The 17,602-nt window shown below is 43.2% G+C and overlaps 1 protein-coding gene across 1 annotated transcript in view; it reads left to right on the top strand.

Annotated features, from left to right (window-relative positions):
* The window catches only part of csmd2 (CUB and Sushi multiple domains 2), a 238,824-nt gene that overhangs the window by 97,736 nt on the left and 123,486 nt on the right, over nt 1-17,602 (top strand). Inside the window, exons 6-7 of the mRNA XM_062410449.1 lie at nt 14,899-15,011; nt 16,781-16,858. Coding sequence (XP_062266433.1) covers nt 14,899-15,011; nt 16,781-16,858 — 191 coding nt within the window. The remainder of the gene's footprint in view (nt 1-14,898; nt 15,012-16,780; nt 16,859-17,602) is intronic.

The raw sequence follows: 17,602 nt of genomic DNA, 5'->3' as shown, positions 1-17,602 counted from the left end.
GCCATTTGCTGCGTGCACACCAAATGCCGCCTCACCTTCTTTGAGGAGGAAACACACTAGAGTCTGGATATTTAACGTTGTGCAGAAGAGGTCAGGCATCAGCGCGGTGTGTGAGCATTGTTCAAACACAACGGTTTCTGAGGGCAAGGGAAGGTTGATGTGGGTTGCTCAGATTGCTCAAAGCACCTCTCGTCTACATTTGAGCAGCTGCTCTTGTTGCACTTTTCAACATCCTGATATTTCCACGGGTTAAGGTTCTTTGGTCCTGTGCCAGGATTCTGCCATATAGTCAGTTTAAATTTGAACAAACTGATAGAGTTTTGAGCGTTGAATCTTAACAACCACAGACCAATAACATGGCTCTCGATGTATTAATACAACCATAGGGGACCGAATGTATGGTACTAACCAAAAGTTTGAAAGAGACACAGTTCGGATTTTCTTATGACAAGTTGTGCTTGACCTTGGACACAGTTATAAGTCCCCAGTTTATTACTTAGGAAAGGCGGAGTAAATAATGTGTTTTTCTCTCATTTGAATGTTTCAAGTTAACGTGAGGATTCACACGCGGCGGCGATTCAATTTGGCATTTCTGTCTATTTTTACTGGGTCATGAAATAAGCCGCAGCCGCCATCCATCAGTAGCTGTTCAGTTAAGTTAAGAGCTAGATACTGAGTGGTTGTGTCGCCTGCCAGCGCCATTCCCTCTTTGCAACAGTTTCAATGACGTGAAATTAATCTTGGGGTCGGTTGGGCAAGAAAGGATTCACTCGTTGGATGGGCCTAAGGAGGCAGCCCCTGCATGCAGACTCAGCTTTATTACACTTTAGCATTGTTATTGTGTAATGAGTTGTTTGCTTTTTGGATCAATTCTGGTGTTGAACATGTCATAGTTGGACTGACCAACAGGAATTCAGGTCACACACCGGAGAGCTGCATCCCCCATCTCCTGTCTTATCATTTCTCGTCCCTCCCACCACACCCTGTTCCCCCCCATCCCTTGTTCTGCTTGGCATCCTCACACCTGACTGGCAAACATGCTGCTGATGAATGTGTTCATCAGCAGCATCACCACAGGGACAGAGCAGGGTGATTAATACTACTCATTTAACATAGTTAGAACCTCCACTGAGTGTTTGTCTGAGTGTGTTTATACATCTCCTTCGCCCAGGATTGCTGTGTGTTATTTTGTGAATGACTGCAAGTGTGTGTGTCTGTGTTTGTGTACACATGAGCTGATCATTGTGTGTCGGTGCTGTACATGTCAAAGGGATGATTTATGTGCATCCACTCACAACTAGAGGGTAATTGTTGTGAAATGAAGGCATGTTTACACCTCATCTGGGTGTCATTGTATCAGCAGCCTTTATGGATGAAGATGGTTTTGAAGGGTGAGCGGGCGAAGCTCCGTTTCATTGCCTTTAAAGTCTCCACAGAGATTGGCAGACGTCCCTGAATTGACAGATCCTTTGGGACAGAACAGAAGAGCACTTGTGTTTTGGCTGTGGCACCTTTATGTCTATATGGTGGCCTACACAGTACATTAATATGACAGAATCTCCAGGGTTTTGCAGTGTAGTCAGTGGCCACCCAGCCTAACGACATGGGCTATTAAGGCTTCATTAATCCAAATGGTGAGGAAGTGAGGAATGCGGAAAATGTGTCTCTCTTTCAAACTGCAACCACTGCAGTGTCCTCCACGGCCCGAGATTTGTTCTTTATTTCCCAAAGAACAGTGTGGCCTAGTCAGTGACAGGCAGTGAGCATTTGGTTTTCCTCTGAGATTGGGAATCCGCAGCATTTAAGTACAGGCACAGGGCACGTATCACACATACACGGGCGGTAATTATCCTTTTTCGTCATAACAATAATCTTCATCATCACCAGCAGACTATCAAACCAGTGTAAAGAAGCCTTAATAAAAGTTTAAAACAAGCCCAGAGAGAAAAAAGCTAAAGGGACGCAGTCACTTGCAATATGTGCATTATTTGTATCTTTACACTAGTCTTGAACAAAACTGATTACAGGCAGGAGACATGAAGGCTTTTTTTTTTAAATGACCCACTGCTCTGCACATAATATCTGCTTTCCTGCCCTGTACATAAATTAAGAAAGATCAATGGGATAATTAGGTTTTCTTAATGACGTGTGCAGAGATCCTGCATGTGAAGAGGACTCTAACACCACTTGTGTGTGTGCATGCATTTGTTGCCTCGTGATAATGTGCTTGCAGCTTTCATAATCTCTTTGTGTTTACCTCTTGGAAACTGTGTGTCTAGTATGTAGTTAAGTGCTCTGAGTTTATCTCTGAGTATGTAATTAGCTTTAGAAAAATTTGACTGACAGTGAAAGACTGCATTTATTGAATTTTCCACATGTTTCTGCTTTTAAATGGCACCACCATCTTCAGTTGAAGTGCAATCACAGTATTTTCATTTCACCCTGAATAGCGGTTAAGGTTGAAAATATGAATGAGAAAATGCTACAATATGTGTTCTAGCAATTATATTCCCTTGCATGGTGTTCATGTGAGCTCCGGCAGTTTCTATCCTCTAACAAACACCTGCAATGAGCAGCAGCAGTGCATATATCACGGAGGAGGTGAGGTGGGGCAGGGTGAAAGGTCAGCGCTGACTCAAGAGGAAGCAGATGGAGAGTTCTCTTTTAATTGGATGGTAGTTTTGCAACAAATCGGTCACGGTCATGGGTAATGTGGAGGAGATAGCTCTTCTCCTCCACCTCCAGGCTTTTCTCTCCTCACTCTTCTCCCCTCATCACGGAGCTTTCCCTTTCCACTTAACTTGATTGATGACTTTAATATTTACCTGCGATCTCCCCCCCTCAAAAAGCACAAACACTTGATAGAGATGAATACATTTAAAAGCTAAATGAATTGTTATCTATAAAAGAAGGAAGTAACATCCGTCCTGAGTGATCTGTCGTCCTGTTGTTGTCTCATGCGTTATTGGATCTTACACATTTGTCATTTCTGATGGTGAGGACCAAAAGCATTAGGTGCCGGCCACAACACGTATGTGGCCACATCAGTCCCAGACCACCTCCCAGTGTGGTTTGAGTGATCTGCTCTCAGGACTCAGTTGTGTGCGTTCCCACCTGAGCTTGGCGCTGCCCACTTGTGATTGGATCGCTCAGAACCAAACAGGGTCTCTGGGATCAGTTCAGGCTCTACTGGAGAGGTTGAATATAATGAAAGACAATTGGTTCCCCCTCCAAGCATGTCCCCTACACCTCAAACAGTTTTCTATGCTTGTCTTAAACAGTGGCGTCATTAAAGCTCACATCGCAGTCACCAATAGTTGTTTTAGTATTTTGATTTCACCATCGCTGTCTCAGCAGGACCACCCATCTAGATTCATGGTTTGGAGTCAGTTCAACTGTCCAATCTGTTCATGGGCAGAGAGTCAGTGGTTCAATCCCCTGCTCCTCCAGTCCACATTGCCGTCCCAAGTGTCCCTGGGCAAGACACACACGCCTAATTTGCCTGTGATGTCTGTAACAGCATTGTGAGAATGATTCCCATATAAATGAATATACATAATGAAACATGCAGAGTAAAGCACTAAAAGCTACACAAACGCAGTCCATTTGCCATTTAATCCAACTTTGACAACCTGTCTTCTCATTGTCCATGTAAATATTGATTAGGAAATATGATTCTTACCCTAAACCGTTTGTAGCCCATAAATAAACGACATAACAGCCTGTTTCATTCTCAGGCTCATCTCTCCTCGCTCTGATTCTCCTGTTTGAGATAGAAAAAAAGACGAGAGCATTGACGATGGCATCCATTTGCATCGCATATTGTCCCAGAAGTAGGATGAAGCAGCGGAGTAAGACCAAGTGAGGGATTACAGTGAGTGATGGCACAAGACAGAGAACAAATCCAAATCCCCCCCCCCCCAAAATAACAAGAGTAACAGTGGAACAAAAGGCCAGTTAACAAAACAGTCGGATAAAAGCCCTATCCTTTTTCTTTCTGCATCTTTCCAGTTCATGTATTTGGATTCATTTTTGAATGGTTGCACAAAAGAATGGCTTTGTCAGCGACCCTCGCACTAATTAAACGGAAACAAATGCACAGAGCTCCTGGGGTGAGAGAATGCGGAGGGTGGACAGCCTGTACGGAGGAAGAGCCACTGAAAGCTGAGGTCTGAGTGAATTTTATATATATTTTTTCTTTCTCGCTGCTCTTGGTGCCTGGATGACTCATTTCCTACGTCCCCTGGAAGCTACTCATCTCCTGCTTGTTCGTACCCCCTCTCCTCCTCCCACCTCCCGCCCACATTCTTCTGCGCTGGAATTCTCACAACTCGCATCAATCCTCATAGCCTGAGTGAGATGCTGCAGTGATCTCAGAGATCATGAAAAACTGACGTTGTGCACTAAAGAGAAAACACAAGGGAGAAAGATGTGCCCTGTAATACAGCCGGGCTTTGAGTGAGTAATACCACAAGGGACTGAGGGGTCTGGCTGAGATGAAAGGGGGGTGGGGAGGGTTATTGTGACACCAGATTTTCCACCCTGGTTCATCCACGATTCTTTACCAGCTCATTTCAGTGGCTCATTGCCACACGCCAGAGGCAGCCAAACACACGGCTTCACAACCAGGAGGATGCTGACTTCAGAAGGGCACGGTTGCAAGCCACAAATATAAAACCTCAAATATGTCATAGAAAAGCAAATAATGTTCCTTTCTAAGTTGAATTGAAATGTCTGGAGAGACTACAATGCATGTCCACATGGTGCACATGAAATAACAAAATACTTTAAATAAGAGGATAATAAATGTTTCTTAGAGCTCATACTATTTGACCTGTATAAATAAAAAAAGTGTAGAATACAAATTGGAGTAAACTATGAAAGGAACATTTAATCTCCGACCTCTATGATGGTTTCAGGGACACCACCTCAAATACGGAAAAAACATGCTGGACATCCACTTCGTGAGCAGCTGTGGCTCAGGAGTTGGAGTGCATTTTCTCCCCAACTTAGGTCAGTGGTTCGATTCCCGACTCCTCTGTCTCATGTGCCAAAGTGTCCTAATCCACAAAATGCCCCATACCAGTGTGGGAGTGATGTGTGATAGATAAAGTGCTGTGCTGTATGAAGGGGTGAATGGAAACTGGACTGTGAAGCACTCATCAAGACTTGTAAAGCGCTTTAGAAAAACAAAACATTTACCATTTGCAAACTATTTACTTGACATACGATTACACGTGAATTGCATTTTTAAACCTTTCAAAGTTTCTTCTGGATTCACCTGATACCTCAAAATAAAACGTGCACTGTTAAACATGGTTTTTGCGAGGTCACCTTTTATCTTCTGTGGTTAAATGTCACATAAATGTCTCCATAGCTGCTTGTGCCTGTGATGACGATAGATCTGAGCAGGCAGTAACATGTTTTATTTTCTTCTAAAAAAGTTCCCTGCTCCACCCCACTCGGTGCAAAAGGTGGGGGCGGCATTTGGATTTTGGAACAGGTGCAGGCACCAAAAAAAAGGCCTCGACAAGACTGAAATGGCAACGGGTCCGCGTTGCCAGTTGCCACTATCGACAACATAGCGCTGGCACGAAATCAAGTTTTAGTCCTATTTATTTCTGTAAGAGCCTTTTCGGAGTTCACCTGAAAAGATGCCAGCGAAAGCAGTGCATTGGAAATTTAGTCAAGAATCCCTGATAAGTAGCAACAGTAAGTGATAAGGGAAATACTGGAGGACGTGTGAGAGGTAAAGTAGCAGCTGTATGTTGGAGTAGGGGAATGAGAATAAATGTTTGGATAGAGGCAATTGAATTCAAAAGAGGTATACGAGTTGTTTCTTTCCCCGAGCACTTGCACGTCTATCGTTGATTCAGCCCTATCTGTTTTCTCATGCTCTTCCGATTCAAGCTGTGACCAGGCAAACAGGCAAAATAAATCGATAACCATCAAATGATGAGAAGAATGTGAACTCTCATGCTTTTTAATCCTGAGCCGGCAGCCTTTCAAAATAAGCAAAGAAGGACTTCAATGGTCATCATTTCTTTGTATATCTCTCCCACTTGCTGTTAATTAGCTTTGCTTTATACATAATGCCGACCTTTATTTACTGTACTACGCTTTAATATGCAGGCGCCTCGGGGCTTATTGTTTTAAAGGGGGAAACTCTGACTCTGCACTTTTCCGCGCCTTCATTATAAAAAGTGCACAAGAGCAGATTGTATAGCAACATAGGTTTATGTGCCATTTGGTTTTATGATTGCCAGTAAGTTGCTCTTACTAATGGGCTGCTGTTAAATCATGCATGCATTTAATATCCACACAAACCTCAAAACTTATAACAAAGAAAAATGATGAGTAGATTTCCTCAAACCAACTACAGTTATCTTCGGTGCACATGTCAAAGTGATGCCAGGTCATTGAAGTTTCACTGCACGACACAGAATTCTGTAAATAGATAAGACAATTGATGTATTATCCCAAAAAGTTTTCCAATCTGTCCAGGATGTGTTTCCATCAACTATGGTTTCAGTTGAAGCTTGTTTGCATGGGCTGTGGATGGACATGCAAACCAAACACAAAGAGAGATGCCAGAGTTAGGAGAATAACATGAAAACAAACCAACAACAGGGGATAATCATAGAGATTCTGGCTGGGGATGATGTAAGTAGTGGTCAAACGTTTTTGTGAACAGAGATGGGGCATAAACCAACAACCCTGTAACCATCAGGCTGGTGCAGAGGGAGGGCGAGCAGACCTGCAGTCCGGAACCTTGAGGACTGTAGGTCCAGAGATGGAGTTTAGGGATGGAGAAGGTCAAGCCGGTTTTGGCTTAAGGGTTGGTTTGCTGTCTGGCTTCTGATTGGGTGATAACCTTAGCAGCTGGAGGTTCTCTGGACAGTGGTGATGAAAGCACAGATGAGGGTCTCGGCCGTGGAATCAGAGAGCAATGAGCAGACCAAAATGTTGTCGTACCTGTCTCCTCGCGTCATGCTTTATCCCAGACTCGCTCTGAAAAAAACAGCTCATACACACAAAGCACAAGGGAAGACAAAGAGCTAGAAAGACAGAGTGTGATACGGAGCGAAGGGGAGAGAGAGTGATTGTCCAGCGTCACAAAAATGTGCGTCTTAAACTGACAGGTGATCTGATTTCGAAACGTTTGTTGTGTTACTTAAAGAGAAAGATAATTTGATGTGCCTCAGAGAGCACAATTTGTCATTTTCGCACTTGATGAAATTTAATGTGTTAACTGATAGGCTGTAGAGGTGCTGGTAATTTTGTTAACCTTTGGACAGAGCCAGGCAAGTTATTGATCCATTTTCATGCTAAGCTAAGGTAAGGTAAAAGGCTGCAAGGTGTAGCGTCATATTCATTGAACCAATATCAAAATGGTAGTGACCATCTCATTCTGAAATGCCAGTGTCTGAAATAAGGGTCAAGTCTTTGTAACTGTCATCCTCACCTATATGGGCTGGGTCTGCCTTTGCTGTGATTGTTTTGTAGACGTGCGTGACACCAGTGTGTCGTCAATTCAGAAGGAAGCAGTCTCTCCTTTTGATTGGAGACAATTAATTACTGGTTCACTTTATTAATTCTGTTGTCACTGATTATCATTATTATTATTACTGCTAGCATCATTAACTTCAGGTGCTCTGTTTACCGAGTTGGAATTTGTTAAATGCACGTCCTTGTTGCTTCCTGCCGTTGGTCTGAAAGTCCAAACTATCTGGAAAAGACAGGAAATCAGTATATGAAGAAAACAATGAGAGCCTAATACAAATGTAGATCTCACTCTTTTTTTTTCCTTGTGAATTGTCATTCCATCTTTTTCCGTGACTTTAAGTGACAGCTCTCTCTGGTAAACTCCAGTGATTGTATCGTAAAAAAAAATACATATCTTAGACAGCTGGAAATGGCACCACTTTGAACCAGCATGGATGATAACAGCTAGTTGAGGCAAAAAAGTGCTTCAATTGAAGTTGGCAGTGTTTCTCTGTCATTGTATTGTATTATTACCAGTACCCTGACTGCCACTCTGACTCTGTAACACACAACACTAAAACCTGTGAGCGGTTTTAATGATTTTGACACTACATTAAAACCTGTGACTGGTTTATAACTCGCTGGCTGATTGGTATTACTGGAGCCGGTCGCACATTGATTATGGAGTGTTAGATAAAGGGGGGGAAAGTTGAACATTGGACCTGTTTAAAAGTGACACTCACCGTGGGTTCTTTATTTTTATTTTTTTTACCGCAACTTTTCAGTTCTCGTATTGACTTTTCTCTGTCACACTGAGATGACTCTGTGACTCCTCATTCTTTTTGGTCTCGCTCTATATCTCCTAGAGCCTCCCGTAGAAGAGAGGGATGATGTTCCTGTAATGGGCCCGGGGATATTATGGCCCCTGTTTATTGTTGTGTTTGAAAGATCCACAGGGAGGGCTCAATTATCACAACCACCCAGAGTGACCTTGGAAACTCATTTGTTTTTCTCTTGTTAACCACAGATCCAATACCTTGCGCTGACAAATACAGCCATTGAGAAGTGCGCGGATGTTGTTTGGGGTAGTGCGATGCGCTTTGTGTATACCTGTTGTGTGTTTGTGTCTCCAGCAGTGAAGGTGAAGTGTAATGCCGGCTGTGTTTGAGAAGGGATTAAACCGAAGGAGAGAAATGGAGAGAACAGCCACTAGCTTGTGTACTCCTGCGTTTGCCGCTGGCTTCATTTTAATCAAACGAGTGATCTGTGCCGGTGCAGGGTCCTCATGTTGAATTTCAGTGAACAATTCCCCTTGGGTTTGCTCATAGCTATTGTTCCGCAGTCCATTCGGCAGCACTTCTCCTCTGCTCTTTCTGACTTTGCTTGCATCTACCTTGACTTTTTGAGCGAGAGCAATGAATCACATTGACGCCTCGATCAACTGTGGAACAAGCGGCACTAAATTCTTCCATCATTTCAGCCACTTGACTTTATGTTTCCGCCCCGTTTTGTCTGCTCGCCCTCACGCCTTCTTTTGTAGGCTGCTACCAAAATATCTCTTCCTGATATATGATGTATTGTATTTGCGGGGTCATAGTGCGTGAAACTGATTAACTCTCCAGACAGATTCTCTCCAATTGGACTGTGATGGATGAAGTAATGGGGTCGCTCTCTTTTCTGGGGTGGGTGACTTGTTTTTTTCCAGAATTTAACATTTTAATGGATTGCCATGAAATAATATCCAAGGAAATGGTACAAGTGAAATCAGGTCCTGAAATCCAATCACCCAAATGACATTATTGTCGAGGACACATGTGGCCACATTCTTTTTGCCGTGTGAATGCAATTGCGTCAACCTACTTTTATATTTCCCAGGGTCCATACATCAATTTGTTCGTAGCAGCCACCATAAACATAACACTGATCACCACATGATGATTAATACTTTTCTAAAATTGGTAAACTCTTTCTTCCTAGATGTGCACTTTCATTCATTCAGTCCCCCCTGACTCCGCTCACTCTCTTTCTCTGTCTTTCTCTCTCACTCATACCAACACACACATCATCCTCTGACACGCGTGTTTATTTGCATATACAGCTGCAAAGTGAGATCTGATCACAACTTGTCACAGAGACACGGTCTGGAGGCTTTTTTCCAAATAAGTGTGAACAGATAGCTTAGCAGTGTCCAGTTGTGATCGGATCTCTCAGGACAGATGTCACCAGGTCTGAACAGGGCCGCAGACTGTGACTGCACAAAAGATCTAAGTGAATCAAAAGCTAGGACCTATAACAGAAATATTTGGTTTGATAATTGGGTGCTTAAGATTAAGACAGAAAACAATTTGTCACCAGCCTTTGATATATTCAGAGTTGCATATGCACACTGTAGACCATAATTTCTGCAATCAAGGTCCAAACAAAAAAATGCATTATTTTATTCATCAGCCCTACGCAGAAGTGTTGCTGCCTTGACTTGAACCTGTTCCTCACAGGACTCTTCTCTCACCGTCAGCGTGACAGATCGCTGCTGTGGCCTAAAACTATGCTGATGTTCTCTCTGAACGTGACACATTGTTTGATGAGTACCTCGTGTACTTGTAAGAAAAGAAAAAAAAAAAAATCTGTTCGACCTCATACAGCTTGAGATTTGCTCTTGTGTGACCACTCTGCATTTCTCTTTGGTGCAAATGAAACCGCATGGCAGAGTAGCCAATAAGGTTACTGTTAATTTTCATGGGTATTAAAACTGGAAGAGCACATCATCATCGAAAGACCCCATTGCCCTTGTATTTTCCTGTCTTTGAAAAAGAGATATTTGTCTTTGACAGCTGGTTATCAATGATAAGATGTTGTGTGGCACATTGTCCCCACAGAGTTATCCCCAAGCTTGAGGTGTGTGTACCCATTGTTTTCATTGTTTTGCAGGAAGCTTTTAGCCAGGCTACTGTAAAATAAAAAAATAATACGGGAGGGGGGAGCCAAGATGAAGGCTGCCGTGTTGCTCTTCCCAAAGGGAAATTTCTTTCAATCAGTGTCCATATTATATGTTCTGTGAGGGCAGAAATGAGTTGTGGGAAGAGGAAGAAAGGAATCCTTCAGAAGATTTAACAAGGCTTTCTGATGGGGCCAGAGGTCTGTGAATGAATAAAACATGAGGGCTGAAAGAGGAAGAAGAACAGACATTTTAGCTCTGCTGGACCAGGGAATTTAAAGGAAGAGTAGGCATGCTGGCTCTGATGGGTCTGTAGTTTTACTGACTTGGCCAGCTGTGGTTTCAGCCTCCTCTGCAGTGCCTCTCTTCTTTTTTTTTTTGCACTCAAGAGCTTCGCCTCCTGGTGCAGCACAGACCCAGGAGGCATAACCGCCCCGAAGGCCTCTCTTAATACTCTGGCCTTGACTTATAGTGTAAAGTTGATGGTTTTAACTGCCTGGGTGGTTGTTGTTTGAAGAAAATGAATGGGCTCTATGTGTGTTGTTTGGAGCAGGGGACTCTGGTGGTTCATTTAACCCCCCCGTGTTGGTCTGCTCTCAGTCACACTTGAAGGTCACAGTTACAGCTCCACTGCCGGCACAGTAATAATGCCAGTCTCGACTTAAGGGTCTTCCACACTGATTAGTTTTACCTCGGAAAGATGTGCCACGTGCGTGTGTGTTTGTGAGAAGACAGGGAGGGTGGGGAGAGAGGATTTATTGATATCTGCAAACAGTGTGCGTTTGTATAGTGAAAATGTACTAGCTGTGTGGTCTGTATATACATCTGGACAGGCTGGCATGTGCTATATATCACAAAGCCTCATTAGAATGCCCAGACTTTTGGCTGTAAAGTCACGGTGACCCACCGTCTTCTGTAATCACCAGGACCTGCATACTGAGCAGAGCTCCGATTGATGGGCCTGTGTATAGCTCCAACTCACACAGACGTTCCTGCAGCCATACGCAAACACCCACACATCAACACACGTTTCGTCATCAGGTGCTCTATCGCAATTAATCTGATTTAATGCGCTTTATCCAAATGCAGAGTCGCCCACCTTTGACCCGCAAACTCTACCCACCACTGATTGTGCATGGAGTCAGTTGACACCTTGCCCCTCGAACAGAAAGAAGACGACATGAAACGATGAATATAAAGCAGGAAAAAGCCCCTTTCGCCAAGGAAAGGTTGCTGAATTGCCTGATGACGACGACCTTTGTTCAAAATCCCGAAAGGCATTGACAATTTAATGAGTCACATCACATCAGTATGGAGAGTGTCTCTGTGCTAGGCTTGCGCACGATGGATTCTGACTGGTCCTGCGTCTTTCCAAGACCCCTCGATCTTAATATAACAGTGAACAGACAGGTCTAAGCGACAGGGATTTGCAAATCTGATTTCAGATACTTGCTAATCAGAGGTTTGCATAACCATTTCAGACTTTCACTTATATCGATAACACGTAGTTTGGATTCAAATAAAAGAGTTGCATTAAATTCCAGCTCGTTTTCAGAAAACCACCATGTGCGGTTTACAGCTCGGCCCCGTCAGTCATGTGCAGCACCGGCCGCTTCCATCACCTTGCCCTGCCCGTAGTTCTTTTCTTGGACAATCATCAAAAGTCTCAGTCCGAGGAGCTTTGGGGGCCTGGAAATGGAAACTGATTTAGCGCTGCACTCTCAAGACAATTCCGCATAAAATCTAATATGGTCAGCGGGAAAGGTAGAGCGAGAGAGAGGGATGGCAAGGTGAAAAGGAACTATAGTAGCACCACCCTTCAGGGGACCTCAATCCCATCCTCAGCCTGCCCAGGATGGAGGATTGGGATTGAGCTTTGAAATTGGAAACGGCAGATGTGACATTGGGTCAAAATGTTATTTATGGTGGTCTTTTCATCCCTCATCCGATATTTATTAATTGACTAATCCTTAATGGCATATCCATCCGTTCTTGATCCTCGGCTAATGCCACAGTTTGTAGAATCTTAAATCCGTCCTTGTTTTTTGTTGCGTGCTAATGAAAGTTGATTCCATCTTAAATTGCTCTTTGATTCCAAGGGCTATTTCAATTTATCCCTATGGTAAAAAGGGGGAGTGAGTGTACGTCAGTGAATACTATCCAGTAGAATAATGCACCTTGACGCTGGTTGGCACTCGACGATAAACAAACAAACAAACGTGGATCTGGTGTTTCGGGGCCTCTGTGTGTACATATGCTGGTTGGTGGGGTCATATAGCCTGCGGCAAGTCATTGACAGGAGATTTGGTACCAAGGATTTTAAGCTGTCGCATGTCCCAGCTAAGTACTCAGAGCCGGAGGTGACATGTGCCGGACCCTACATGAGCCCCCCCCCCCCCCCCCACACCTGCTGTTAGGTGAAAAAGCATCCCCAGAGGCATGCTGAATCACTTTATCACTCTTGTACTCGTCATTATAAATCAAGTCTAGTGTCGTAAAAAATTACTTAACATTTCCGCTTAATTTGCATTATTCCATGCAGCCTCTGGGCCACACTGAAAGGAAGAGGAAACAAATAATCTGATCAGATAAATACCCTTTAATTATGACCAAGTATGAAGAAGAGCAGAAATACAATGCCAGTGAGGAGACACAGTGTATATGATTGGATTATAACCAATGGATAGTGTAGCAGTCATTTGGAAGGTGTCCATAATATACGCCAGAGGAGTTGATGGATTTGATACTGTGTTGCTGTCGTTGAGTGTGTGTGTCGTACCCTTCCTTCATCTGCTTTTTACACACACACATATTTTCCCTCTCCAAACATTGTATTAAACGGAGCTCGTTCATCTAGTTAGGAAATAGGGTCGACCCCGTCCGTGGCCCAAGACCCTGACCTCTACCCTTTTTGAGATGTGAACATAACTGTTTGATTAGTGAAGCTCGCCTCAATGGAAATCAGGTCTTAGCCAAGGATTGAGGTCATTGGCTCTGCTGACTTACAAGTGCGGGGATGGAAGCAGCCACGGGGGCTGAGGGAAGTGCTCAGGGTTTCATCAGCGACGTAATCACTTTTCTACACTCGTCAACATTTTATTTTGCGTTTGCGTTATTACCTCCGCCAAGTCGGTTAGGTATTCACCCCTTTCCTTCCATTTGTCGGTTGTTTTGTTTGTTTGGAAACAAGATTAAGCAAAAACCACACAACTGATTTCCACAAAACTTGGTGGAAGGATGTGGTCTGGATCAGGGGAGTTTATATTAAATCCTGGGGCGCATCCAGAATGTTTTTTTATTTGCCCTCTCTCTAACATTTCCGTTGACTTCCCTTGGAATAAGTCGCAGATTTTGGAGAAAAGTCTTGCATATCAAAGACATATACTGTATAAGTGTCTGCAGTTTAGTGCAGCTCAATTGAATTTAAAGGGACTGTCGGGCCTTGGGGGAGGTATGCACTCTTTTCTCTTTCTAAGCGTATTTTACCGTTTACTGCCGTATGGATAAGAGCTGGGTGGAGGTGTACCTTTAGTATGAATCTGCTCTATAAAGTGAGGCTGATAAGTAGGTTTGGGAGATGAGGTGGACACAGTTGGGGAAATTTAATTTGCTGTTGGGGAAGTGGAGTTGCCGCTCGCACTCGTTCGGCTGTGGCAAGAGGGTATAGGTGCATATACTGGAGTGTGCGTGTTTGAGCTTGTGTTAGTGTTTCTCAGGATATGAATGATGTTGGCTTTAACAATTTGAAAAGTATAACGCAGAATATAATTCAACATTGGTTTTAAATGTCCTTTTTGTGCATATGCCACCACTGCTCTGTTTTGTTTTTTTTTGTTGATATTTCCCCTTGAGAGTTTGATTCTTCCTTTAATAGTTCTTTAAGGTGCAGCATGTTAACATCTCCTAAGTGATGGCCACATTCATTTTGAAATGTTTGTAAAATTATCATGAACAAACAAGACAATCACCGGGAAGACTGGCAGGTTCCGCCAGCCTCCACAATATTGTTTTTCCATTGGATTTGACTTTATGGGAAATCTGATGGATTGCATAATGAGGCGCGAACACAGGTGCAGAGCCGCTTCCTTCTAGTGGCAGAGGAAACAGCGAATAGCTAATGATGGAGAAATTCGTTTCTGTATGTTTAGTTTAGTAAAATAGCAGCAAGAAGAAAACGATGTGTACTTCAATTACAGTAGTTTTTACGGTGGTATGTAATAAACATAACCCATTAAGTGCTTTATTGCTTTTTACTGGACTCGCTGCCTCAAGAACCTAAACTGAGATGACTTTGGAAATGGCTGAAAAAGCCGTCACGTACAAAGGAGCTGATCAGTGCTTATATTATGATAACGGCGAATGCTAATTATTACAGCCGTTTGCAATCTGCTACCTTCGCATTATTACACTTCAAGGCACTCATTTGCGGATATGCTAATAGCAAAGGGCACTCTTCTCTTCTGTCTCTGTTTCCGCAGGTTCACCGGCCCCAACCTTCCCTCACCCATCATCAGCAGCAAGAACTGGCTCCGGCTGCACTTCACCTCCGACGGCAACCACAAATTGAGAGGGTTCAGCGCCCAGTACCAAGGTATGACCACACTAATCTGATTTCCAGCCACATGCAAGAAATAAAAAAAAACAAGCCCTCGGCCCGGAAATTAGGCACATTTGTATTTTTCCAGAGGAAACGGTCTTTGCCATTTTGGACTTGAACTTTTCCTCTCATGCTGCCCTCGGGCCAGGATGTGAACTTTGTACAAAATGTTTCTCATGATCTTAGAGGCGGATGGCCTTAGAATTTGTGGATCACGATCTTGCTCCTAAGGGAGGAAAGTGTTAGTGACCTCTATGCTTTTTATCTTCACTGTCAAGACACAGCTGAACAGAGGAAGCACCAATATGTTGTGACATTTTCATGTAGTTTCTGGTGCAAATCAACGTTTCTGCAGTTAATCAGGTTATTTCTTGCAGTAACATTTTGCTGGGTGTGCAACTGTACTGACAGCAAGTGGAATTATCAAATTATTTTGCCGAAATAGTTGTGATTTCAAGATTGACAGACTTTTTTTCCTCTTCTGCACACACAACCGTACACACACAGAGATCAGCCACTGTTGTAAAACCGGTAAACGGTTTGTATGCCGCAGCTGATGTGCATTTACACACACATGCACATGCACAGAAGCCTCTCTCTCTCTCTCAAGCACATCCATTATCCCATCCCATTGCTCTCTGAGGGTTTGGGGGGGTAGCGGGGTCAACCTTTAGAATGGATGAGCTGGGAAAAAGGATTAGTTCGTCCACACAATAAAGGTGATCTCCAAGGATCTCACCTCCAGCCAGCTGCTGGGAATATCAGAGGCAATGATGGTAAGAGAAAAATACAGAAAGCGAGAGATGGGGGGGGGGGGCATGATCAACATGGCAAAGAAAACGCGGCGAGCCCATGGGATTACAGGTTCAGTGTTAGATAAATATGTTTAGAAGATCAGAGAGGAATGGGAGACTAATACTTTAATAAGATTAAACACTGACTCCATCTCCAGTACCATCCCCCCGACCAGCCATTCTCATCATGACATCTCACGTGATTCCACAGCAGCCGCATGCTGCAGTGATGAAATGACTGCTGATTGAATATCTCCATTGGCTTTGTGTCCTTCTGTGTCCGTTAAATAGAAAACAGCCTCAATCAAACGTTGCACTTATTAGCTTGGATGACTCGATACAAACACAATTATATCTTTTTTTCTTCCCTCTTTTTGAGATCATTCTCACAGATCTGAGAAAGATCCGTCATTGTGATCTTTCTTTCAAACCCACAATAAGCACTTTCTTCCCAAAATGCTGCTGAAACTGAACAAAGGATCAAACACATTTGAGCAAAACAAGTAAAAGTTCCATTGTCAGGGAGCGTCGGCGTAATTAAGTAGGGTGAGTGTGCACAAAACCAGCTGACGGTGCAGCTAAAACTGATGAATAAATATGCATTTAGAGGAGCCGCTTACTTTGCAATGATGACTTGGTTATTTGTTTTTTTCCTGCAATTATCAGGAGAATAATTTAAAGCTCATATCGTTCCTGGCAGACCCAGCCTTAAAAAATTCCTTATATCAAATATTAATGTTATTCCCTTCACCCTTCGTTACATGATACTCTATGGGAATGTGCATATCACCATACAAATGTGACCTTTACAGATGGACGTTGCATTCAGATATTGTGTTTTTGTGCAATAATAAGTTGCCGTGAAGCAGGTGTGGGCAGGGAGGTATAGAGCAATATATTGTATGTTTCATCTCAGGAATGCGTGTGCTTTCCGTCGCTCATGTGTGTCTTTGCTCTTTTCCTCCGCAGTGAAGAAGATGACTGAACTGAAGTCGCGAGGTGTAAAGATGCTGCCCAGCAAAGACAACCACCACAAGATATCAGTGTGTAAGTCGGATACTTTAATTGCCGTGTTTTGCAAATAAACCGGACTGAAAATAATTGCTCCCTTTTTTCCAATACAGAGGCCACTGAGTTATCATTGGAGAGAACACAAGAATAACTTCTAGAAATTGTCTTGCAACTGTGGACTAAAGCACTGTTAGTTCGGCATCTTCATCAGGAGCTTCAGCAGATTGACTAAGGCCACTAAAAACTCTAAACAATTATAGTGAAGTTGTTAACTACAAAGTCTCCCCCATTGCCATTTGAGGGAAAAGTTACATGTGCAGTGTACATGGATGATGCGTGACGATGTGCAACACATTACATGTGGGATCATTGATTTGTAAAGCATTCATGAATTTCTGTTTACCCCTTCAAATTATTTTTTTTTTTTGGGGGGGGGGTGGCTGAATACTCTACGGTTGAAGGTTATTTTTTGAAGGGCTAGATGGCCACTACCCCTACATCACGTAAAAAAATGACACAACACTACCCTGTCACAGCAACACGTAAAATGAAGGGGTGAGACCCAGTGGTAGAGCTAAGGGGTGAATTAGGACAATACGGCTATAATTGGATATTTCCCTTAAGGAGGGTGAGCACTGCATAAAAATGTAGTTTGATAGTAGAAGTTAATCCAGGAGGTTTATTCAGTTCCTTTTCAGTGCAGTCAGTAACGAACAGATGCGACTCTTGTGGCCGATGGTAAGTGACTTAACTGTGGAAAAGAATCCTCGTACAAGTAAT

This window comes from Platichthys flesus, chromosome 17 (assembly GCF_949316205.1).
Source record: "Platichthys flesus chromosome 17, fPlaFle2.1, whole genome shotgun sequence".
NCBI lineage: Eukaryota > Metazoa > Chordata > Actinopteri > Pleuronectiformes > Pleuronectidae > Platichthys > Platichthys flesus.
The sequence above is the reverse complement of the archived record's forward strand: the minus strand, read 5'-3'. Positions and strand labels throughout refer to the sequence as shown.